General features: G+C 39.4%; 1 protein-coding gene across 2 annotated transcripts in view; it reads left to right on the top strand.

The window, feature by feature from the left end:
• The window catches only part of FARP1 (FERM, ARH/RhoGEF and pleckstrin domain protein 1), a 2,534,157-nt gene that overhangs the window by 2,422,624 nt on the left and 85,834 nt on the right, over window positions 1-25,699 (top strand). For both annotated transcript variants that reach the window (XM_044071307.1, XM_044071308.1), the window contains one exon: window positions 7,137-7,244. In XM_044071307.1, the coding sequence (XP_043927242.1) occupies window positions 7,137-7,244 (108 nt within the window). The remainder of the gene's footprint in view (window positions 1-7,136; window positions 7,245-25,699) is intronic.

Genomic DNA, 25,699 nt, shown 5'->3' with positions numbered 1-25,699 from the left:
GATAAAAGAACTAGAGGTGGGATCTTTAGAAAAGTGAAAGAGCAAATTTCATAGAAGTAAATGGAATTTGTGGGCTCAGTATATGAAGAATAATGTTTAGGAGGCAGCGTGACATAGGGAAGGGAGGAATTAAGCAATTCATGTAAAAGTAGAGTGAGTGAAAATTGTTAAAAATAAACCGTATGTGTCCTGTGTGTCAGTAATAATGGAAACTATTGTTAGTCTTTCTTTTCTGTTAAAGAATGTGAACTCACATTATAGTTTAAAATGAGATTTAATAAGTATGTTAAAAAAAGAAATGTAATGTGGTTTATTTTGGTTTAGTGCTATTGTGTTTGCTTGCATAAGATTAAAATGCAATTCTAAACGTTTTTCCCTGGATCTGCACTATAAATTGGTTTGGTACATTTTCAAACAATTGCAATAGAGACAGAACTGTATGTAGTTAGTGTAATGCTGTGGCTTTTTCCTTTGGCTTCACATGCTAATGGCATACTTACCTTTCTGCTTCGCTGCCTGGAAGGAGTTGCAACTGACCATATGGGTGCTGAGGGTTGTAGTTCACCTCTGGACCCCAGTTATGCAGGAAACTGGTAAGGCCAAGCATCTTTTAATAACACTGAGTGTGATTGGGAATGAGAAGGAAAGGAGGACAAAGCTTCTTAGCAGTCCCATAAGAAGAATATGATGAGCAAGGCATCTATCTCAGGTGCCAGCTTGTAGGGGGCACCAGAAATTTGACGGCTTATAAGCTGTCTGTAAGAGACTGTGACCAGATATTAAACGGATTGTAAACTAACTGTGAAACCTCAGTTATTTTTAAATATATATTTTTTAAAATCTACTTTTAAAATGACAGAAGTTCTGTGGTTAGCGTATAAACTGTTAAACTTATGGTTTTCTTTTTAAGGTAAAACAGAAAAAAACCCAGCAGATTTGACAATTGGTTTACAGGCTGTTTAATAAGCAGTCTTGAGTATGATTCCATTAATGACAGCTTGTAAGGCTGTCTTTTTTAATATCTGGTGGTGGTGGGGGGTCATGTTCCCTTGTTGCAGTTCTCATTGCTTATATCATTCTCAGTGTGCGAGACAGCATGTATAAATGAGAAAAAGGGCACTTTTATAAGAGAACAGAGAATAAAGGAAGGGGGAAAGCAAACATAAAAAAGGACTTGGCAGCTGATATTTTTCAAAGCAGAAATTAAACTTATAAGCAAGAAGGTTTATGGAGTGGTAGGACATATTCACACTCCACTGTAATTAGCCTTATTACAGAATTATTATTTAACCAAGTAATGTGAGTTGGCTATAGTTTAGTACCAGAAACCCTTCAGTATCTTTCATTTACTGTATTTGTTTTTCCATTTCCTGCTAATGATCATAAATGTCCCCTTATTTCTTTCTCATTTTCAAGTCTTACAGTACTTCAGAAGGGACTTTGTCTCAGTCACTGTCTGACAAAGGGGAGACAGACTTTTTTTGTAGTTTTCATTGTTAGTCACGTCTCACAGTTTTAGTCTGTGACATTCTCTTGCTTAGATCAGAAACACACAGCAGTTAAGTGAACGCTTCACAAATACTTAATTGTTGAAAAGTAAAAATTGGTTATACTACCAATAAATGACCTTGTACGTGCTGTCATATTTGGCCAGTGAAATGTTACTTTTATAAAATATTAAGTGTTGTATTGAGTACTAGCAGTTGCTTGAAGATGTCATGTTACAAGTGTCAACTGTTGTTCACAGATAAATGAACACTGTCACTATTCCTGATACCTAATTAAGACTGTGTAGGGTTGTGTGCATGCATGCAAGAAGTTTGACTTGGAATGACACGCATAAATCTGCCATTTCACTACATTGTTAGGAAGGTGAAATACTTTTCAGCAGTTTAGATTTAGCACATGTAGAAGTAATTTAGTCCAAAAGAAACATGGGCAATGTTTCTGGGGACAGTTTAAGAAGTGTGTGACTCATCTTGCTGTCATAAGTGTATACAGAAACAAACCACTTGAATTACTGTCGGTTTTGGTGTATAATAGATTACAAAATAAATGCTGAACACTTTGAATGATACTGAGGCCTTTGTACTGCACAAGTAGTCAAGTATTAACAATGAACAACATACATTATTTTGGTGTTTGAGCAGACTTTTCCTTTAAGCACCAGTCAAGCTATTTCATCTTTGCAATGCAAGGCCATCTGCTCAAACAAAGAGCTGTAAGATTGTGCATTGCTACCAGATAACACAGGGGGTACAGTGATGTCAAGCCTACTTCTACTTACACCTTCCAAAACAAGCATCTGCTAATGTCAGCTGTTGTCTTCTACTGGAAGTGGTAATAGTCATTAAAGACATGTTATTTTGAAGGCATTAAAGATATTGGAATAAAAGAGAACTTGTCAACTGCATTCCATATGATTTGTTAGACAATGTATGTGCAAGGATGTGTATATTAGGGGAAGGGGGTGTATCATGACTAGTCATGATGCAAGAGAACATGATACCTAGCATTCATGATTTTGTGCAGAGAAATGTTTTAAATTGAAAATTTACTAAAACTACAAGACTACATTTGTTAAACTTGATCAGTCTCCTAACTTTGGTGATTGTCAGAATTATATACCAGATTTTCAGCATATTTATGTTGTTAATATGCATCATGAAGTAAACATTCTTCTCAAAAGATAATTTCAGACAGTGTCAGCAGAGTTGTACTTTGGACAGATTAACACAGTGATTATGTCAAGGCCTTATAGATGGAAGGAAGATAATCTGGGCCAGATTATGGAATCTCCCCTGAAATATAAGCAGATTCATTGTAAAGAGAGCCTTGTGACTGAAAGCTATCAAGATTATTGGAGTAGATTTTCAGAGGTCTGTTGCTAGTTTTCAAAGACTGTCATATGATGCAACGTTTTGTCTAGAAATATGAATTTGCAGTCATGGTACAAAATCACCTTTTGGAAGAGCCAAGCAGTAAAAGTGGTGTAATGCACAAAGTGTCATCCTGTAGATGACACAGTGAAAATGTAGGCTCAAAATAGTGAAAAAAATGGCAAATGTGTAAGCAGTCTTTTTACCATATTTAGCACAAATTCATAACCTCTGTTAGATGAATAGAGTCACTTTAGGACCCTGTGTTATCAATAGTAGCACTGCTCATTGTACATTTCTCCCTGATGCATGTGACTCACATTATCAGATAATGTTGTGATACAACAGTAATGTAGTTCGGGATGTGGAATGGATCCCACAAATGCCTTATTTAAAAATCTGGCTCCATTGCATGGCCATTTTCCCCTAATGTTTGTTGAATCTTCAGCTATTTAACCTTTTTTTTACTATTCTGGGGAAATCTAAGTCGTTCACATTTCTTGTTGTTGCTAAATACACTGGCCATCCTTGCATGATTGTATTCAGACCCTTGTTCTGTTACCTCACATTTTATTTATGAGTTGTTAAAATCCCCTATCACAAGAACTTGTTTCCTTTTTTCCTGATGTGTTTACTTTCCTATTCACATATACCTTACCATGCACATCTTTCAATACAAAAGGCTTGTAGGTCAGAACTTGATTTCTTCCATATTTTGTTTTCTTCATTATCATCAGCGTTCCCCACTTGGCACTCAATAGGTTTTCTTACAAACTAGAGTGCTACCCCTGCCCTTTACTGTGTCCCTTACACAGATCGATACAACCTGTTGGCTGTAAGGTGTTGCTAGAATTTCACCATTAACCTATCATGTTTTCCTCTCCTTTAAGGAAACACACTGTGCACTACAGATGTCTAATTACATAGACTTCTTGTGTTAGCTGTTAATATACTCCACCTGTCTTATCCTTCTCCTTTCCTCTAACTTTTCTTCATACTTTTTTATCTTCTTTTTTCAGTATCATAGTAATTTCTCCTCATGGAGACATTAGGGCAGGACAGTGGCATAGCGGCTAGTAGTGTTACCTCACAGCAAGAGATTCCCTAGTTTAATTCTCAGCTGGGGTACCTTCTGTGTAGAGTCTGCATGTCTTCCCTGTGTTTGTATGGGTTTTCTGCTGGTGTTCCGGTTTCCTGCCATATTCCAAAGACTTGTAGTAGATGGATTGGACACTCTAAAATGGCCATAGGTGTGAATAAGAATTGCATGTGTGTCGTATGGAAGAACAACAGTGGCAGGACTAGCTACACAGCAGTATGAACATTGGCACTAGATAGTGGTCAGTGTTGTTGTGACACCCCAACCCCATGTGCAAAACTGGGAAAAAGGGGCTTGCGGATAGATAGATGGATTAATTCCATGAAATGTATTCATTATCTCATGTCTCCCTTTGTTAGTAAGGTGAAGATTGAGCTCCAGAAATGATTCTGAATATTTTCTGGCTTCACTGTGATGTTTGGAAACTGATATCATTCTCATCTTGGCCTTCTAACAGTTTATTAGGTATTTTTCTTTTTTCCTTTTCTTGTTTGCTATTGGTGCTGATAAGATATCTGAAAAAAACTATTGGCCCTCTTACCTGTTTTCTAGTCTCTCTCATCTCTGCTGCTCTAGTGAGTGTGTGTGAGTGTAAGTTACTTACTGCTGTATGAGTCTGACTCAGTTCATTACAATAACTGATACAGTTTCATCCCAGTCCTTACTGTTGTTTTTCTTCCCCCTTCCAGTCCACAGAATACTTTCATAACAGAGTCAGCAATAACAAACACATTATAGTAATTCTCACTGTTATGTCCACTATGTGCCTTCTCTTGGACTAGCTTTGCTATTCCCTAGTGCATTGTTCCTGTTTTAAGTAAGCCACCCCTACTTACTGACCTATGATAAACCATGTTTTGTATATGCCTTCTCATTATTCTTATCTTTCCACATTCATCTTATAAGTCAGAAGCACCATGCCTCTCCTTTATCTCCTTCCAGTTCTGACCCTGGGAACTACCGACCAATAAGCCTGACCAGTCTGATCTGTAAGGCTATGGAGCGAATCATTACGGAACTCATAAATGGAGAGATTGGGAAAATCCAGTCGCTGGACCCCACACAGTTCGGTTTCGTCAAGGGCAGATCATGCCTCCTGAACCTGGTGGATTTCTTTGAGACAGTTACTCAGGCTATAGATAGGGGGAAGGAGGTACACATGGCTTACCTTGTTCTTGCTAAAGCATTTGATACCATTCCCCGTTCAGGTATTATTGATAAGCTCACCAGCCTGGGCATAAATCCGTATGTCACAAGATGGATCGCAAACTGGCTCTCAGACAGGTCCCATAAAGTAAGAGTAGCGGGATCTATGTCCGAATCCAGACCAGTAACGAGTGGTGTGCCTCAGGGCTCTGTCCTGGGGCCCCTCCTGTTTGGCATATACTTCTCAGAAGTACAGGCAAGCACGGAAGGGCTGTGGCTGACTAAGTTTGCGGACGACTGCAAACTGGGTGCTATAATAGAGTCTCCGGCCGACATGGAGATCCTCCAGAAGGGCCTAAATGAGACTGATGCATGGTGTCAAAGCCATGGTCTCAAGCTAAATGCAAAAAAATGAGTAGTAATCCCCTTTGGAAAAAACAGAGTACCCGCAAACTACAACATAGGAGGTAATCCCCTGAAATCTGAAGAAGAAATAAGGGATCTAGGGACCCAAGCAGATAGTCAGCTTTCCTTTGATAACCATGTTGCCAAAGTGGTTAGAAAATCCTTCTGTGTGACCCATCTGATCACAAAAGGGTTTGCATCAAGATCTAAGGATGTAATGGTGCCCCTCTACTCTTCCCTCATCAGACTCATTATTGAGTACAATGCACCAATTGGAATGTACCTGGCTAGACATCTCCAGCAGCTGGAGAGACCACAGAGATACCTAACCAAGAGGATTACTGGCCTCAAACAGTTGCCCTATGCAGCACGATTGAAAAAGCTAAGACTGTTCTCTGTTGCATACCACTTTCTCAGAGGCGATCTCTGTCTAACGTACAGAGCCATGTCCAACCCGGAATTGTTGAACATGCTCCATCTTAGCAAAACAAAATCTACTCGAGCTACACGCTCTAGAGATATAAACCTGAACACAACAATGAATAGAAAATGCTGGAGGGATAGATTCCCTTCTCAGAGACTTCCCTTACTATGGAACAGGGTCCCGATCTACATAAGACAGAGCCCCTCACTATCACTCTTCAAGAGGAACCTTGATGAGTGGATGGGTAACAGAAAGTTCTCACCAGGGATCATACCAACAGTTCTACTAGATAGGGGCCAAGGGTACTAGCTGCTAGATCAAGGGTCTAGGGAACTACTAAATGGGTGGTGAATACCGCACAACATGGCTGGGCTAATATATGCCTTCGGGCAGATAGCCCAGTACCAACCTATGAAATGGTACAGCTGTATCCATGACAACAGTCTCCTCCCAAAGCATCATCTTTATTGATGTAGTTAGTGCTACAATGTCACTGATTCTTTCTTTTCCTTGAAGCAACTTATCTGGCCATAGTCTCTTAATTATTTTAAAGGCTCCTACTGATTTTCATGGTACCCTCTCTAAGAAATATTAGCTGCTTTACTTCCAAGACTTTAAATTTGTATATTTATAATTTTATTTTGACTTCCTTTTGAGTCTGCATTGTTGCATAGTGAATACAATTTGGTCTTTTTGTTATATTAACCAACTCACTATGTAATGCCTCATTCTTCTCTGTTTTTTCTTTTTTTTCTGTGTATTAACATACTTATTAATTTATCTCACTCGATAAACATGCACTTTTGCTGCAGCTGTCCTTGTCTGTCTGTATTTTTCTTTTCTTGGGAGGAATGTAAGCATCTTTTTTTGATCTAACCACTTCCTTAATCCGAACCAGAAACATTAATGCAGTATTAAACCCTTGCCCTCTGTTGTTATTAAATCTTTAGCTTTCTGTAGGATTCATATTTTCTTTTATCATTCAAAAGAAAACACAGAAGCTGATGCTAAACTTTATAAGTGGTTACCTTCTGTTGTAAAAGGATTGCAGCTGTGAGGCAGAGGTAGTTTAAGTTACTGAAAGAACAAAGTGATGAATAATTCATGTTTGTATGATCACTGACAAAAGCTTATGCATTCTTCCATATGAATTTCAACTATTTTTTTCTTCTCTACAATGCAGAATCAACTTTCTGGGAATCTGTTGAGAAAGTTCAAAAACAGCAATGGCTGGCAAAAACTGTGGGTTGTGTTCACCAACTTCTGCCTTTTTTTCTACAAGTCACACCAGGTAAGCATAAGGAAAATAGCTTGAGTCTTAATTACTTTTGTTTTATTTTATTTTTAAATATAAAGCTGAACACTAATGGTTTGAGAAAGGTGCTTGGATTGTTGCCTGCCCGTTAAACAGTATGTGGAAGCATCACGCACATGGCTGTGTAAGGGCAAAATTGGTGAGAATCTTCAGTTTTCCATTTGCCTCATGTTCAGCCATGGTCATACAGAGTGAGCCATGCTTTCATTTTCTTTGCCAACCAAACTCCTGGAAACTAAACTAGTGTAACTAAAATTATAACATCTTAACTTGCCTTTTGCTGTAAATATCCTGGCTCTTAAGGCATGCTTACTCGCCATACTCCCAGTAATGGCTGATCTATGGGGTGCTCTTCAAGCTGCAGGTCCTCTGATCTAGTTGTCTTTTTACTTAAAGGATCTCTGATGAGGCAGGACAAGGCCAACTAATGTTGCCAGGTTGAAAAGCCACTGGCTGTTGTACTTTCAGTTTTCATTGTGAAGGTCTTTGTACTGGGTGAGTGTATTGTGAAGACGTTAGATCCATTTGTAGTTTTTAGTGATGATGGTATGGTATTCTGCACACTAAGAGCAGATTAAGTTGTATTCACACTGTATTTCAGTGGTAGTGCTTAAAATTTGTTTCATCTAGCCTACTTGTACCATATTCAGGGTAAAAGATTAGATCTGATGTTCTCAATCTTCATTTATCCTTGACAGTTGGGGACACGGTTCTGATCCTCGGAACCAGCTCTGCCATTGCATAGCTCACACAAGCCAAAAACCCTTGAGCTAAGACTCTACCCCCAATACCCCTCTCCATTTTACCTCAGATCTCGTTTGCCGCTGTTGTCGCAAGACACGTCAGACAGTTTCTGCCTTAGCTAAGTAAAACTTTCTGGCTTTTTTCCTTGATTTTCCTGTTCAATCTCATATTTTCTTTATATATATATATATATATATATATATATGTGTGTGTGTGTGTGTGTGTGTGTGTGTATACTTTCTGTGCTTCTTCTACCCACATTTCTTTGTCAAATGAGTGTGCTTCTTTTTATCGTATGGTATTCTTTTCCTATCATCTTTAGTAGTACCTCCCTCTCTTTCTCTGCCTCTTTAGGTAACTTTGGCCAACCATTGTTGGTAGTTTTCCTTTCCTTGTGTGTGTGTGATTGCTGCCTGTTGACCTTTCATTTTTTTTTTGTGACTGTGAAAATGGCTGATAAATCAAAATGTACTACTGGCTTTAAACAGTGCCAGGATTGTGGACGGAAGATGCCCAGTTCTGATAGGCATTCTTCCTGTGTGTATTGTCCAGCTCATCTCCAACAAGACTGTACTATTTGCCAGGCTTTCAGTAACCGGGCCTTAGTCAAAAGGAAAAATAAATACATTTTGAAAGGTCTAATTAAGTCTTCCTTTGAGGAGGCTCTATCTAAGACTAACTCTCCCCCCTCTAAATCTGATTTTGGACTTAAGAAAAGCCACTTAGTGCCAACGTTTCCTTTGGCTCTAGCAGCAAAAAAGCATAAGCCTTCCACTCCCACCACTTCAGCAGAACTGAAGACTAATGTTCAGAAACTCTAGGAACTGACTTCCTTGGCAGCACCTACTGTGGCACCACAGACCTCGGTGCCAGTCACATCGGTGCCGCTATCTTCAGCTTCCCTGTCGGTACCGAGTCCACGTACTGTGCTTCCACAAATGTTGAAACCACCATTGGTGCCAAAACAGACGTAATTACCACACCCAGGGCAAGGTATTCACCCTCTATTGACCCCTTTGTGGAATTGCTCCCATGTTCCTTTCTTGACAGACCTGAACCCCCCCTCAGGCTTATCTGTCCATTTCTTCCAGAGTCTGAGGTCGATGTTTTGAAATTGGTAGATCAACTCCTAGTGGCCAGGGTCTTTCTGTTTCTTTCCAGACCCTTCTCCCTTCTGGAGTTGAGATGTTTTCTCCCAGGACTCCACCAAATCTTCCTCCTCTAACCTCCTGTGAGGGCTTAGAGCTTCCGACTTGATCCCTCTGGTTCCAGTGGCTCTGGTGCAGACAGCATTTTCTCCTTCAGTTCCAGGAAACACCTTGACTTCCTTAGTTCCTTTGCAACTGATGGACTCCCGGGGTCATAGCTCTGCTGTTGGGTCCGAGGGTTCCAGATCAGTTCCAGTTTTTTATTCAGAGCCATCCTTGACTCTAAGAACCTCGGCTGATGTGAGCTCTACCTCGGCTCCTGCTTTGTTGGTAGATCACTTGGAGCAGGTTGTAACCTCGGTTCCGAGGTTGTCCTTCTGGGTTCTGGGCTCCCATCCCTCTTCAGGCGTCTTCCAGGTAATGGAAAGGGCATTGGCCTCTGCAGGCTCTCAGCTGGCCTTTCTGTGTCAAAATTTTATCCCAGGACTCCCTCTTGCCCATAGCTGCCACCAACCTCCACGCCCGGACAGTGAGCACTTAAGCTGCAAGATACCCCATGCACAGGGCCCCTCTTCTTTCAAGTCCTCCTCAGAAATTCCCACTGAGGAGCCACCCAGGAAAAAGACATGTAAGAGGAAACACTTAAATTCCCCTGAGGAATCTGTCACAGAAGACATAGACTTCGATGATGATGAGGGTTCCCCCAGGTCACCCCTGGAAGATGTATCCTTCTGAGACATTCTACAGATTTTGAAACAGAGGAGTAACCGGAAGCCCAAAGACCATATCTCTGAGGAGTCGGTGTACTGGCAGCTTTTAGTGCTCACCCATCTATTTCTTGGGTGACCCCTTCCACTGACGATCTTATTAAATTGATTGCACATCAGGCTTGGAAGGCTCCTGGCACCATAGAGCCAATTTTCCTGAGACCAGATAAAATACTCTCAGTTCCAGTGGACCACCAGCATTGGGCTAAGGGGTTAGCAGTAGGTGCTGTGGTGGTGGTGGCAACCACCAAAATGGAACTAGCTGAAGAGAGTTCCACTGTTCATCACCCTAATCGAGAGTCCGGGATGATGGATAGATTCGGAATGTGGGTGTATGCTTCATTGACCTTCGCCTTAAGGTCTTTCAATTTTATAGCAGATTTCACTAGGCTCCAGAGGAATCTGATCAAGGAGTTATCAGAGACTTCAGCAGGAGCTGTGTCTGAGGAGGTCCAGGATAAAGTGGCCTCTCAGCTAGCCACCCTGGAGTCTATTTCCAACTCATCCACGAGACTCATTGCTCATGCAATTGAAGGGACAGCCAGGACAGCAGGTTCAGGCATTGCCATAAGGCGTCATGCCTGGATGCACTTGTGTGACTTTGCAGAGCCATTTAAGTCTTCCTTCGTCAATGCTCCTTTTGATGGATCTAACTTATTTGGCCCCAACATCAAAGAAATGCTAGACAGGTGTGAGAAGGGTGGAAAGACCCTATCTGCAGTGAGCATACATTTTTCTGTTCCCCATTGATCCTACTCTAGGAATCAGAGGTGCGGGAAGATGTGGTTCAAAAAATCCCAAGGGCTTTATAAGGACACACATGGTGGGTGGCTCCCCTTGGGGCAGAGGGGAGATCTAATGGAAGATGCTGACTCCACGGCAGAGGTGACCTGCAAAATCAGGGTTCTAGAGATTCTTTCTTTGGGCAATCCTACCAGTGCTTCTGAAAGAGGGCCCAATTGCTTACCTCTGGAAGCAATCGGGGGAATATTTTCTCTGCAATCAAGAGCCTGGCGGCAAATGACTTCATATACTTAGGTGCAAAGGGTCATTGTCAGAGGTTACCATATTCCCTTCACTCTTTTTCTGAGATCAAAATGAAGACTCCCCAATATTCCATCCAATCAGAGGGATCAAGCAGCATTAGAGATTCAAAAACTGCCAGAAAAAAAGAGTCATCCTAGAAGTCTCACCAGACCAGATAGGATCTGGATTTTACTCCCAAGTTTCTTTTTGGTGCCAAAAAAAAAAGACAGGGAACTTGAGACCAGTTTTAGATCTCAGCCTTGTGAACAAATTTGTTCAGCAAGCAAAATTCCAGATGGTCACAGTTCAGTCTATACTTCCTTTTCTAGAGGAAAATGATTGTATGAGCTCTATAGACCTTCAGGATGCATATTACCACATAAAAATGGACAAATGCTCCAGAAAATTCTGTAAATCCACAACACACTGAGATAAACACGTAAAAGAAAGCTTGGCCTGCCAAACTGAATCCAGGAAAATGTTTATTGCTTCAGAAAGTTCCTCCGCTCTTGGTTAGGAGCCAGTCATTTTCAGTTCAAAGTGCTGCCATTTGGCCTCACCACAGCCCCCAAGGTGTTCACCAAGTGTCTGGCAGCAGTAACTACTCACTTAAAACTGCACGGATTCCGGGTGTCTCCTTATCTAGACGACTGGCTCATCACCTCTCCCACTAGGTATCTACTGCTTCAAGCAACAGACTTAATTTTCACATATTTACTCGTCTGGGCATCACAGTGAATCAGTCAAAATCTCAGCTAAGTCTCATAAAAGATCTAGAGTTCATAGGAGCTCATCTGAATGCCATCTGTTGTGTAGTTTCCCTTCCTCTTCACAGGCTACAGAAGATAGAATCCCAAGTTCAAGGCATTCTTTCCAAAGACAAGGCTCCTGCACTTCTAGTCCTTTGAGCTTTAGGTTCCATGGCAGTGACCATTACCTTAGTTCCACAAGCAAGATTTCACATGCGGCTGCTACAATGGCTTCTAGCATCCCAGTGGTCCATCCTAACCCATCTAGTGATGAATACAATTTTAATCACCAGTAGTTGCAAGAAGGACTTATCCTGGTGGATGGAATCCAAGGAAATTCTTTTACAGCCGGCCCTTTGTTCCATCTCAACCCAAGGCCTTAGTGACCATAGATGCCTCCCAGATTGGGGGGGGGGGGCATTATCTGGGAAGAACAGTCCAAAGCACTTGGTCCCCAGTAGAGGCCAATCTGCATATCAATGTTCTGGAACTGAAGGCAGTGCTGTTAGCATTGCAGGCCTTCCAGTTTGTCCTCCCTTTAGGAACAATGACAGTTCAGTTAGACAGTATGTTAGTAGTCTGGTACATCAACAAACAGGGTGGAACCAAGTCTTACCACCTGTGTCTAGGAGCTCTCAGAGCGTGGCAATCGGCAATGTCCTCCAACCACTTTCTAATAGCAATGTACATCCCAGAGAGTTTGAACACGATAGCGGACTGAGCAGATGCATTGTCCTGCATCTTGAGTGGTCTCCCAATCCCAGTGACGAAGGAGATTTTCCATCACTGGGACCAGCCTTCCTGCACCTCTTTGCATCATCCCTAAACAACAAGTGCAGCAGCTACTTTGCCCTAATTCCCCCTCAGGAGGAGTCCCAGAGATATGTTCTCCTTCACAACTGGCTCTCAGGACTACTCTATGCCATTCCCCCCTTCCCACTGATCCCTCTCTTCTTAAAGAAAGCCAGCAAGTTGAGAAGCAAGTTGATCCTCATTGCACCCTTCTGGCCTTGATAAGTCTAGTTCTCCTTCCTGTGGCCTCATCAAATTCACCATCCAGGGATTCTGGACCCAGTTCCGGATCTTCTATCTCATCCACAGGGACTGGTGTACTCCAGTCTTCAGAACCTCAACCTTATAGCTTGGCTCCTCCAAATCCATTAGTCACCAGGCAAAAAAATTTATCTTCCCCAGTCCAAAAAATTCTACTGGCTTTCCATAGATCTTCCATCAGAAAACTTTATCACAGCAAGTGGATAAAATTTTCTATTTGGCGCACAGTAATGGCTTTAACCCCTTTTCTGCACCAGTTGAAAAGGTATTGTAGTTTTTAGCTATGGTTTGTGGTCAAGGAGCATCTACTTTTACTGTTAAGGTCCATCTAGCTGCTATTTCCAATTTCCACAGTGACTTCGCAGACCATTCACTAATTTCTCATAGATTGTGTAAAGTGTTCATGAAGGGAGCTTTACGGTTGAAACCTCCATTTAAAGACCCTCTAGCTCTTTGGGATCTGACTTTAGTTTTGTAGTCTTTGGTACTTTCTCCCTTTGAACCAGCAGCTACATGTCACTTAAAGTTTCTGTCATGGAGGACCATTTTTCTCATAGCTATTACCCCCTCCTGAAGGATTTCTGAATTACAAGCAGTATCTTCAAAACCCCCATACCTGATTTTTCATAAGGATAGGGTTACTAAGAACCAACCCATTCTTTCTTCCTGAGGTGGTCTTAGAAACTAATATTAATCAAACTATTGACTTGGCTGTTTTCTAACAAAGGTGAATATCACTTACATTTTCTGAATGTTCACAGACAGTTAGATTTCTACCTCAGCAGGACTAAAGAGTGTAGAAAATCGAATCAGTTATTTATCTCCTTTTCCGGTCCATCTCTGGGGAAACCTGTTTCAAAAGTCACCTTGTCAAGGTGGTTAAGAGACTGTATTACTTTCATATACAATAAAAAGAATCTCTAATTGCCAGCGCCAGTAAGAGCGCATTCTACTAGGGCAATAACCACATCTGCAAGGCTTCCATTGATGAAATGTGCACAGCAGCAACATGGGTTACTCTGCATATCTTTGTAACTCATTACAAATGGTCTTCAGGGGAAATGCATCTTTTGGCTATATTGTTCTCAGGAGTATCCTTCCATAAGGCCACCCAGGATCTAAAGTAGCTGAGGACTCTGTCCCAACTGTCATGGATAAGTGAAGATTGACAACATCAGATAAAGTAGTTATGTACTTACCATAACGTTCTGTCTGAGTTGTCGATCTTCATTTATCCTTGACACCCCACCCTCCTTCCCCCTCCTGCAGACTTTTTGGAGGATTGAATGCTTGTCCTGGTAACTTTATCAGGTTTGACCTTGGACATAGCCTCTTCAATTCTGTATACATATTCTTCTGTCTGTCTGTGTAGCTGCAAACTCGATCTGAGGTAAAATGGAGAGGGGTATTTTGGGTAGAGTCTTAGCTTGAGAGTTTTTGGTATGTAAAGGGGGAGCCAGTTCTAAGGATCTGAACCGTGTTCCCAGCTGTCAAGAATAAATGAAGATCAACAACACAGGTGGAATGTTATGGTAAGTACATAACTTCTTTTTAGTGTTTGTCATTTTTGTAGGTGACAGGGTTGACTTTGCAATAGAAATTGTATTTTTCAATGCATTTATTTGTTTTATTTTTTAACTGGTTATGTCATATAAATGTATGAATTCATGTATGTTTTTATGTGTGCATTTGCATGTATATGTGTGTGTGTGTATGTGTGTATATCATCAGTTATGTAATATAAATGTGTGTGTCTGTCTATATTTGTGTGTGTGTGTGTGTATATATATATATATATATATATATATATATATATATATATATATATATATAAATATATATATGGATCTACTTCGTATGACTGAAAGCACAAAACACTGAAAGTTCATATGGTCGACACATAAATCCAAAACATTATGCCTTTCCCCACTGTAGCGTGACTCTGGAGTAGAAATAAATAGTTAGGTGGGGTGGGGGGGCACAGCCCCTCACATTGGGGGGGGGGGTGAAGCTCCCCACATATGTCATAAATTCTAAACATACATATGGATACCTTTAACTGAATTGACTATATTCATGTAAATAATGTGGGGGGGCTACATCCCCCACACCCCCCCTTTAACTATTTATTCCTACTCCAGGGTCGCACTACAGTGGGGAAAGGGCATAATGCTTTGGATCTATGTGTCAACCGTATGAGCTGTCGACCATATGAGCTTTCAGTGTTATGAGCTTTCACTGTTTTGGTGTCAGTGTTTTGGTTGTTGATCATATGAGCTGTCGATCATATGAAGTAGACCCATGTAGATATATATATATATATATATATATATATATATAGATATATATATATATATATATGTGTGTATATATATATATATATATATATATGTATAGGCACACACACACACACACAGACAACTTTTATTTACTGGATCTTATTCACCCTATCCATCTGTTACAGCTTGTGGGTCCTCAAGCAGCTTGTAGGATCTGAGTGGGCAAAACTAGTGCTCCAGCCTCAAGTTCCTTTAAATCCTTCCCGCTGGGTACCCCTCTATTGACACTGTTGACCAAAGAATAAGGCAGAATTTGTAGAAACTTACTAGGTGGGTGCCATTTCATAGCAGAATTGCACAGTTTGAGAGGTTATTTAAGATAATGGTATTACAGAAGGCAAGTTTGCAACTTAGTTTTTCGGTTGTTTTTCATGCCAGGTAAGGCCTGAACTGCTTTGTCTAGGCTCATTATGGAGAGTACCAGTTTGATTATTACCAGTTTATGTCCCCAGCACTCTTTTCAAATCATGATCTGGGGCCTTCTCTAACATTTTAAACTGATTTCTGATGACTTCTTTCTGGCACAGACTGATTTGTTTTTTCCATTTCACATAGCTGACAGTAAGAACCCACACCCGAACCACTTATGTCAGGATTGAATCTACTGAAGATCAAAAGCAAGAAAAAACAAACTGCTACTAAACCAGCACAGCTCCTGATGCCAAACAGCAGGACTAAACACCTCCCAAACACACGTATGCTTGTTCTGGAAGTCAAAGGCAAAAACAACAAGCTGCTACTAAGCCGACACAGTTTCTAATTCCAAGCAGCAGAACTAAACACCTCCAATAAGCACAGTCAGAGAGGTGAAACTCATCAAAGATAAACTCAGCCAGATAGCCAAACTCACTGAAGCAGGTCTTTTTAAATTCCAAAGGGATAAGCAAACAGGACGCCCTTTGGAATTTAAAAAGACCTGCTTCAGTGAGTTTGGCTATCTGGCTGAGTTTATCTTTGATGAGTTTCACCTCTCTGACTGTGCTTATTGGAGGTGTTTAGATCTGCTGCTTGGAATTAGGAACTGTGTCGGCTTAGTAGAAGCTTGTTGTTTTTGCCTTTGACTTCCAGAACAAGCATACGTGTGTTTGGGAGGCGTTTAGTCCTGCTGTTTGGCATCAGGAGCTGTGCTGGTTTAGTAGCAGGGTTGAATCTACTGACAGAGAGTCACAGTTCCTTGGTTCCTTCTAAGCGATGATGTGGCTCCTGAATGTATATTGCATGGAATGGGTTATCTCAGTTGCTGTCTTGAGGCCCTGCTGGCAAAATGAAAACAAAACATTTGGCTAACCTACACAGCCACATGGAAGCATTTTGACATTTAAGTGATCTAAACTAATTTTCCTACAAGATAATCCTCATACTAGGCTGGTCGTATTTACTAATTTATTGTGACAACTCAACTTGTACAATAAATGCATTCTTTTTTTTTCTAAATGTAGTACTTCCTTCTTGCAAATTACTCCATCGGCTTGGCCAGCTCCATACTGCCCAACACTCCCAGAAGCAGTTAGCTGATTTGGATGTAATGTATGATTTGAATGCCAAGGTATGAATGAATGAATGAACCACAGGGCTCTTGATGCCATTAGCAGACGCCCTGTGTAGAAAAAAAGGAAAATAAAATATGTCAGTCACACCATTGCATTGTTTTAGTTTCTGTAAAAACCACGGGAAGAAGCAAACCAAGCACATAACCACAGCAAACAAGCCACTAATGGGTAAAACTAAATAAGATGTACCAGAACGCTTCGAGAAATATAAAAAACTTTAATGCAGGAAGGTGAGAGCTTTCGCTATTACCAAGATTGCTTCTTCAGACCATACAAAAAAAATTCACATCTGAACACACAGCAGTTATTTTCAGCAAGAATGTTTACCTCATGTCATCATGAAATATATGACAGCAGTATATAAGGCCCTGACAGCTTTTCAGGTCAACTTTCAGTCACACCATATGTGAATCAAGAGATACAGTACATTCTTGTATATATATATATATATATATATATATATATATATATATATTTTCAACCTGCAAAGAGTTTAGATTTAGGAATGGGCTATGGAATACAATCTTCAACTGATTGCAACTTGTGTTACAGCAGAAGGTATCTGGTTCAAATTGGGCTGGTACTATGAACCACTGCCCCACCCACTCAGCTGTTCAAGTGAAGGAAAAAAAAAGCACTTCACTGTAATAAGCCAATCACTGCATTGTAAGCAGTCTGTGCCCCCCTGCTCCAAGCTCTTCCATTGAAGAGGAAAAAGAAAATGGACATTCCTTCTAGTGGCACACCAACCAGCTGGCCAGATGAATGACGTGCCCCTCTTTCCTCCTGCCACAGCCATTCAGGGTCTGTTTTTGTGCCCTGTCCTCAGCCCTTCTTCATCACGTTTTATTTAAAAATAATTCTTTTAAACTGTAGCAAACTACTTAGTACAAATGTAGCAAACAGTTGCTATAGTTTATATCTTGCCTACATGGAGCGCTGTTGTGCTCCGGTTTTAGTTTAAAAAAATAATTATTTTGCTTTTAAACTGTAGCAACTTGCTACAATTTAGACCACATACGGACTGCTACAATAATCAGGTTTGATCGCAAATGCAATACCAGCTTTTAAAAGCCTGTGTTGCATTGAAAAGAGATTGGGATCAGCTAATCATGCCCCCTAGCACTTTGCGTCCAGGGCAGTTGCCCCTCTTGCTCATCGTAGCTATGCTACTGTGTTGCAGGCCTACAGAATCAGTTAGTAAGTAGAGAACCACAATGGTTCATAATCACTAGGCTGTAATGAGATAAATAGAAAATGCACTCTTTCGAAGATTTTTCTTCAGATTATTGAAAAAAAAATAATGATTTTGCAGTGGTGGATCCGTTCAACATCCATCTCAACAAGCAACTCAAAACTGTCTGGTGCCTAATACCTTACAAGACAGTCTGGAAGATGGGTGCCCTCTCAGTGGAACTGTGCACTAATGTATACCCTTTTTTACATTTCCCATAATCCAGAAACCTCCTTTCAAAGTAATGCAAGACAAAGCCATTTTCATTTTGATAACTTCCTCTTGACCCATTTTTCACTACTGCTCATACCTCTCATCATCTTGGTTCAACAAATCTAGAAAAAAACGAAAATAATGGGCAGAGGGGGCAAAGACACAGAATTAGGGACGGTTTTTAAATATTACTTTAATTCGATTAAAAAGTTAATAGAACAAGTAAGAAACTTTGTCTGACATTTTTTGCTGACTGTACTTCAGAGTGATTAACCAGAAAATCTAACAATTTACGAATGACAGGGCAAAAATATGACATAAAATGTGGAACTTTTTACAAAGTAAGGGACAGCTGAAAGGTGTACTTCTAATGAGCTTGGTTTCTCTATAGTAACCATTACTTCTGTACAATCAGTTGCTTACCCATCATGAGGACAAAGTGCCATATTCCAGCCTCAAAACTCTAAGCCTGTCAACACAGAGAGTATAATTTTTGATCTCTGAGTGCACTTCCTTTTTTAAGATAGTAAGTGTTTTAATAAACCAAAAGGTCTTGGGCAAGTAAATTTTGCATATGGAAGTGGAGGAGATTTTTTGATGGTCTGTCATTCAAAAGGTTTGCATTACTTGAATTACTTGTTTGAAACTGACCTTATCAGTTAAGTCCTTTCTGAAGTTTTTTTTTCTTCATTTAAGACGTGCAAGAAAACATATCTGCCCTCCTTTAGAGTTGAATATTAAGAGAAAGAGTTAAAGTTACCCCTTTTGAATGAGCAGCTTCTGTAATGTTAAAATACCTATCGTAAAAGTCATTCTTTCTGGTTTCGATTACCTCTAGTATAAGGATCGTAAGGATGTAAGTTCTCATGTGTAATCTACCTTACTTAATATTCCATATTAAAAATGAATAATTGAAAACAAATCGATATTTATGCCAGAGATCGTGTCTGCAATGGTTTGTAGACAGTCAGTTCAATTGGCAGTGCGTGTTTTTCAAACTACCAAACTTATGGAAAACACCACCTACATTTTGGGATATTTATAGGTAACTGAGATAAAAGAATGGACTAAGGAGTTCAGAAATACTGCACATTTTTGTGGTATTTTAAGCAGTACCATAAATAGGATGAGTTGAAGAGGCAGCTGCCATAGGCATAGGCTGTTAGGGGGCACAGTTTAGTCCTCAAATTCAGGTTGAGGTGGGGTGCCAGTCTGGGGACTGACCAATGTGCTGGTTGACTCTGCCTTTAGGAATGGCAAATAAGACCATTCAATCAGTAAAAAGACAATTTGTAAATGGTTGGCATGTTTTTATCTTCTTTTGCTATGATACATATAATATACCTCTTTAAGCTACAGTGGCAGTAGCCACTTCAGCAGCATACTTTATGACTGTGTATACACAAGATATTTTAGAAACTGAAAATTGGACTACATTAGCATGACTGTGCTTCAAGAGATCCTATAACTGTCCTCCCCCTCCCTTGAGTATGATAGTACTTCTTGAGAGTCTGGCAGATGATGTGATTTATTGTTAGGAGTGTTATACCCAAAAAGGAGCATACAGCTGTGTGTGTAAGAATAATTACTGCAATTACAGAAACTTAAGGAGTGGTCAGCATAACTGCAAAATTAGGTAACCATTCGAACTGCCAAGAATTGTAATGCCGAGTTCCAGAATGTGGAGACTAAATGACCAAAAATCTGGACTTAAATATACTGATATTTTAATAAGGAGCCATAAAACTATGAGTTTTGTTATATTGCGAAAGATCCAAATATTTTTGTCCTTTGTTTCTTTTATTCAGTTATTACTGTTTTTGTTATAGTTTCATTATTTTTATTTTATTTTTATTTTACATTTGTTGACCGGGCTAGTCTGGCTGGATACATGTCCATTTTCAGCAGAGGCCCGAGGAGAAAAGCTCCACTATATACTAGTACATAATAATGATAAAAATAAAACAAAAAAAAAAGAACAATAAGATAGAAATTATAAGCATGTAAAGAACTATTCCCAAGTAGCAAAGTAACAGTGCAAAAGTAATATATAAAAACTAAACATAGTGTGAGGATTTCTATTACAAAATCTTTGGAAGAGTAATTAAAGAAGAAATAAAGCAAGTAACTCACACAAGACTCTATTCAACTATTTACAGTATTAACAATTTTGATAGACATTATGTATTAATGAGGTATAACCTATTACAGTACAAGTATCTATGATGTGCAGAACTGAAGAAAGGTCTCAGCAATGCTAATTTTATGTAGGAGCCTGCCTCTTACATCTACCAACATTCAAAGGAAGGTAGGAATGAGGTCAGATTTTGTCTAAAGGACTGGGAATACAGCTGGTGAAATGTCTGACAGAGAATGGAAAATTATAAAGTGGGAAAGACACCAGTGTTATGATTTACTGTTACAGTGACCAGTCCTCAAAGATCTACTGTTATGGTAAGCATTTTTTGCACACAAGTATACATTTTTGTCCTCCAAATAACACTCTTTTTTAGTAATTCCCACTTTTGGCTCTAGGATATGGCAGTTACAGGTGCTGTAGTCAAAGGAATCTTACCTCATTTTTTGCAAGGATTGTATCTCCCTTTGTACAAGTTTGAAATTCCTCCATTAGTTTATGCAAAAAATCTTGTTCATTTGCTGATCTTTTTAATGGACAATTTAGATAGAGTAAATCATTTCCTCAACAATGTTATAAGGAATTTGGACTTTCAAGATGGTTATACATTGAGTAACAGCTTAATTCTAGCTCTCTCAGTGTGAAAACAGAAACTCATCAGAGAAGGTCAATGGACTTTTTTTGTTTCTGGGTAAATTTCAGTAACTGGCAAGTAAGTGCACTGCCTGGATTCCAGGAAAAAAAGAAATACAGAGGACCTGAAGGAAAATCAGCTACAAAAGGTGAGGAAAAACACTGACTGGATAAAGTACTGTAGCCGTTCAGCAAAATGCAGTGCAAGCTCCAGGCATGACTTCCATTAACCTAGCGGAAAGAATGAAACAACTGCACACAGACCTGGTTAAACTAAAACAATGATGAAATATATCAACTCAAACAACAAAAGGCTGGAAAAAACAGATATTCAGATGAAATGATAAAACTGCAAAAATTAGAGGTTAAAATGAAGAAAAAGCTGGATGAATATGAGACTGCTCAGGAAGAGCTATTCTTCTGCTGTACCAGAGAAGCTGGAAGGAACAGACTGTATTAATTTTATGAAAGCACAAATAAGCAACTGGACTGGTATTTCACAGCAGTTGTTAATTGAAAGGACACATAGTGTATATGCTCCAAACCTGGCTATGAGAAAGCAATGTCGACCTTTAATGGTAAAGATGGAATCCTACCAGCAGAAGGAGTTGATTCTGACAAAACTATGGCATTGGCAGAAGGACAAAGTGCTAAAAGTGAAAGAGAGCAGAGCATTTGTGGAAAATGATTACTCATTTTACACCAGACAGAAGAGGAGTAAAATTATTCCACTCTTCAGGGAATGTCAAGAAGCAGGTATGAGATTCAGATTGCTATACTCAGCTGTCTTCAAAATATTCTTCCCTGGAGGGGTAAAATAATTTTTGATGAAGTACATGCTAAAAGAGCATGACAAAAGAAAAATGAATGTGCTTTTTTTATCATTTTTGCATGGGTGAATGGCTGAACTAAGGCCCTTAGCTTTCTGTAGTAATAAATTTTAAGAGAAAGCAAGTAAATGAAAATGAATATTGAATATTATGAGGCTTTTTTCTAGCATATAAATGTATGCTTAGTAGCAGTTCTGGATCTGGTCCTCGTGTCTCCATGGAGACAATCTAATAAAAAGAAATTGGCTAAGAGATAATGTTCTGTGAAAGCATTCAGGTGTTTTCCCAGCTGTGAGAGCTATAAAGGTAAGCCAGAACCAGAGAGCACTTAGTAAAATCACAGGCTACACCATGTATCTTAGCATGCATAACCTTTCTTTTAGGTTAACGCAAGTCTATGAGCGTGGCTGTCAGTTTGGGACATTTGTTCCTATTAGAAGAGTAAAATTTCAATATTTGAAGCCGTACATAGTTTTGTGTGTTAATCTTATGTTAATAGGTTTTAGGAGGGTACTGGGCTTGTGTTTGTTTTTTTGTGTGATGGCTTTCAATAAAACAAAAAGTTTTGTAAGATGTGACATAAGCTCAAATGGATATGACAAGAAACAACTGTATAAAAGTTCAACCTGCCAAACAGTGTATCCATGCAACACAAAAGCTGGAACTAGACATTTAACAAAAAGCTGTTAAATATAAAAGGTGGGAATAATAACTTTTTAATACAATGGTGCTTTCTGTAATGTCTTTAAATGTCAATGGTCTCACAGATAAACACAAAAAAAGAAAGACTAGTGGTCTATATTAAAAAAATGTAGAATGCAAATAACTATGCTGTAGAAAACACACCTGGAAAGAACTGAACATGTGAATTTGATAAAGAAAGTTTTTCAGGGTGGTTATTCAGCGGAACACCTGGGACAAAGGAAAAGAGAAAATTTTATATTAATTGCAAGAGGAGCTTCAATAGTGATAGAAGAGGGTAAAAAAGATAATAATGGTAGATTTGTAGTACTAAGGGGCTACTGGCAAGGGAGGAGGATTACATTGGCATGTATGTATATTCCATCTAAAACTGATATAATGGAGCTTAAGAAAATTCTGGGAGAAATAACCAGCTTTCAGCAAAGAATGTTACTTATAAGTGGGGCTAGAATTTGATTTGCAGCAGTGAAGATGTGTCTGGGAGGCCCAAAAAGGAAAGTATAACAAAAAAGGATAGACTTTTGAAGAGATTTATGAAAATATTTGGCATGGAAGATGTGAATTCATTACAAGGAGTTTGTTGTGAAGGTACTTTTCCAGTATCGGGGCAACAGGTCGCCACATGCAGTGTAATATGAACGTTATCCCTAATACCCTCATCTCTAAGTTATTTGCTGCATCTCCTTTGTAACAACTCCAAACTCTTTTTCTCAACTGCACACCATTTATTAACCTTTTCCCCCCACGTCTCCTGTGTGTACAGTGCTCCTGTTAAGTTTCTCGGATTTTTTTATGATTTCCACATTCAAATGTCTAGCTTTCTTAATACCACGTTAAGCTTCCCATCATCTTACTCACAAATAAGACTGCCCAGTCAAATACATCCTCTTCATCACCTGTGACTGTGCTTATATGGCAGGAAAATACATAAAATGGTAATCGGCCGTACCCGGAAAACACTATTGCTCGACAGTACTATAAATGTAAAAAGTATATCGTGATACTTTCTTAACCGTTGTTTGCCACTGTACTAAGGGCTTCCTTTTCCCGTTGTTGCGTGACCTCGACATTGATATACTTATTTAGCCTGCTGAACTTGCTTGTGCACGGAAAGGTAAATTATTATGTGTTGAGGTCATAAAAGGGGTTTCTGAGTAAAATCATGTTCCATTAAATGATAGGGAGCGGGAAATGGAGGACGATGCAGTCAGGATAAACTGAGTTGCTTGAATGGTGACTGGCACTGTAAGTCTCAAAGGAAAAAGACAGGGATTGTGAAAGAGGCAGATGTCTCAGAGGAGATCATGGGAGACAGCTGGAAGAAGGTGCTGTAACAAAATGGATGCAGAGAGGTTTAGCATGGGCCTCATCACCTGAAGTGCAAAACAGATTTAGTCTGACATCCCTGTCTACACAGCATTGATACCTGCAATCATACATGACTGTCAGTTTGTTAGGAAACAAGCAGATGTTGACAAATTACATCTGCAGTCATGCAGCTGAAATATTCACTGTGTGTGGTGACCTGTTGCCATGATAAGGGAAAAGTACCATGGTGAATTTATATATTATTCCGCAAGATATAAAAATCGGGCTAGGCAGACAGAATTTACATTTCACAGGAACATGCACATTTAATTGAAGGTCTTGATACGCACTCAATAACTATTTCAAATCACGCACCAATATTAACTAAAATAAAAGCACATGCTAATGAAACAAAAATGAAACACTGGTGCTTTCCCGCCTCTCTGTTGAAAAGAGAGAAATTTAAGGAATGAGTAGCAGAAATTATTCAGGACTATTAGAGAAGATAGAAATTTCTTCTGAAAATATAGTTAGAGAGTGGGATAAAATTAAATTTGAGTTTAAAAATAGGGTGAAAATTAAAGAAGTGGAGATATGGTTAAGAAGTAACAAGAATTATTTAGAGGGCTAACAAATGTTAAAGTTTTGCAGAATAGGGGGAATCTGACAGAAGAAGAAGAGGAGCAACTGCAGAATGGTAAACAGAAAATAAGGGATTACCATGATAATATGCATGAGTTTAGAAAGATTGCTGTTAAGCAGCTGTTTTCTGATAATAATTCTAGAGCACAAAGCTTTTAGCACAATGATTCAGACAACAGAAAGTATAAAAGGCTGTCACCAAGCTTGGGGAGCCTATAACAAAGAAAGGTAAAAAGAGATTCACTAAAAGTATTAGAAATATTTTGGAAACTCTGTGAAAGTCAGTATAAGGCAGAGAAATATGGAAAACAAGAAAAGGTACAAATGCAAATGTTTACGGAATAATTAAATGTGCCAGGTAGATGAGGCTCAATTAATAACAGGATAGGAGGAGATGAGATAAAAATGGTGATAATGTACAGAAAAGTCCCCAGGAATAGATGGTATTCCTGTAATAGTTTGGAAGCTAGGAGGGAAAAAATTGATAAGAAGATCTGGAAGGTTTGTTTAATAGTATTTAAGAGGAGGAAAAGTACCAACATCCTTGAAGAAAGTGGTGATAGCTGTAATACATAAAGAGGGTAAAGATCTATCAGATCCAGCTTTATACAGGCCCATTTCAATACTAAACCATGATTATAAAGTGTTTATGTCTACAGTGGCTGAAAGAATGGCAAAAGTGATGCCAAAATTGATAGCTATGAATCATTGTGCTTTTGTGAAAGGGAGGCAAGCATTTGACAACATTAACAGAACATTGATGATCCAGATGGAAGCAGAATGTAAGAAAATACCAGTGTTGTTGGTGGGTCTTGACGTTGAGAAAGCATTTGATGAAGTAAGATGGGAGTTGATTAGGAGGATATATGAGGGATCAAAGGTGAAAATTAAAGTGGGTGGGGTCCACTATGATACTTTCTGCTTGAGCAGAGGAGCCATTAGGGGTTGGAGCCATTAGGGGTTTTCTCTTTCCCCTTTGTTGTTGTGTCTTTCGGCTTTTCCCAGTTAGGGGTCGCCACAGTGGAACTCCGGTCCACTAATGATTGGTATTTGATTTTTACGTACCGAGTTACCAGCCCTGATGCACAACCTTCAACGAAGGTACACCCATTCATGCATGTCTCCACGCAGAAGACGCTCTAGAACTATTGAAAAAGAAAATAAGGGACTCAGAAATTCAAAGATATAATTGGTATGGTAGTCAGGAAAAGCTGGCTGTATTTGCGGATGATGTTATTTTATACCTGACAAAACCAGAGAAGGACATTACAGTGTTTAGGAACATTTTGAGACACTTTTAAATCTTTTTGGGATATAAAACTAATGAAGCTAAAACAAAGGCAATAGCGGTAAATT

This window comes from Protopterus annectens, chromosome 5.part0, assembly GCF_019279795.1.
Source record: "Protopterus annectens isolate FY-2018-M chromosome 5.part0, PAN1.0, whole genome shotgun sequence".
NCBI classification, from domain to species: Eukaryota; Metazoa; Chordata; order Ceratodontiformes; family Protopteridae; genus Protopterus; species Protopterus annectens.
This window is presented reverse-complemented; position numbering and strand designations above follow the sequence as displayed.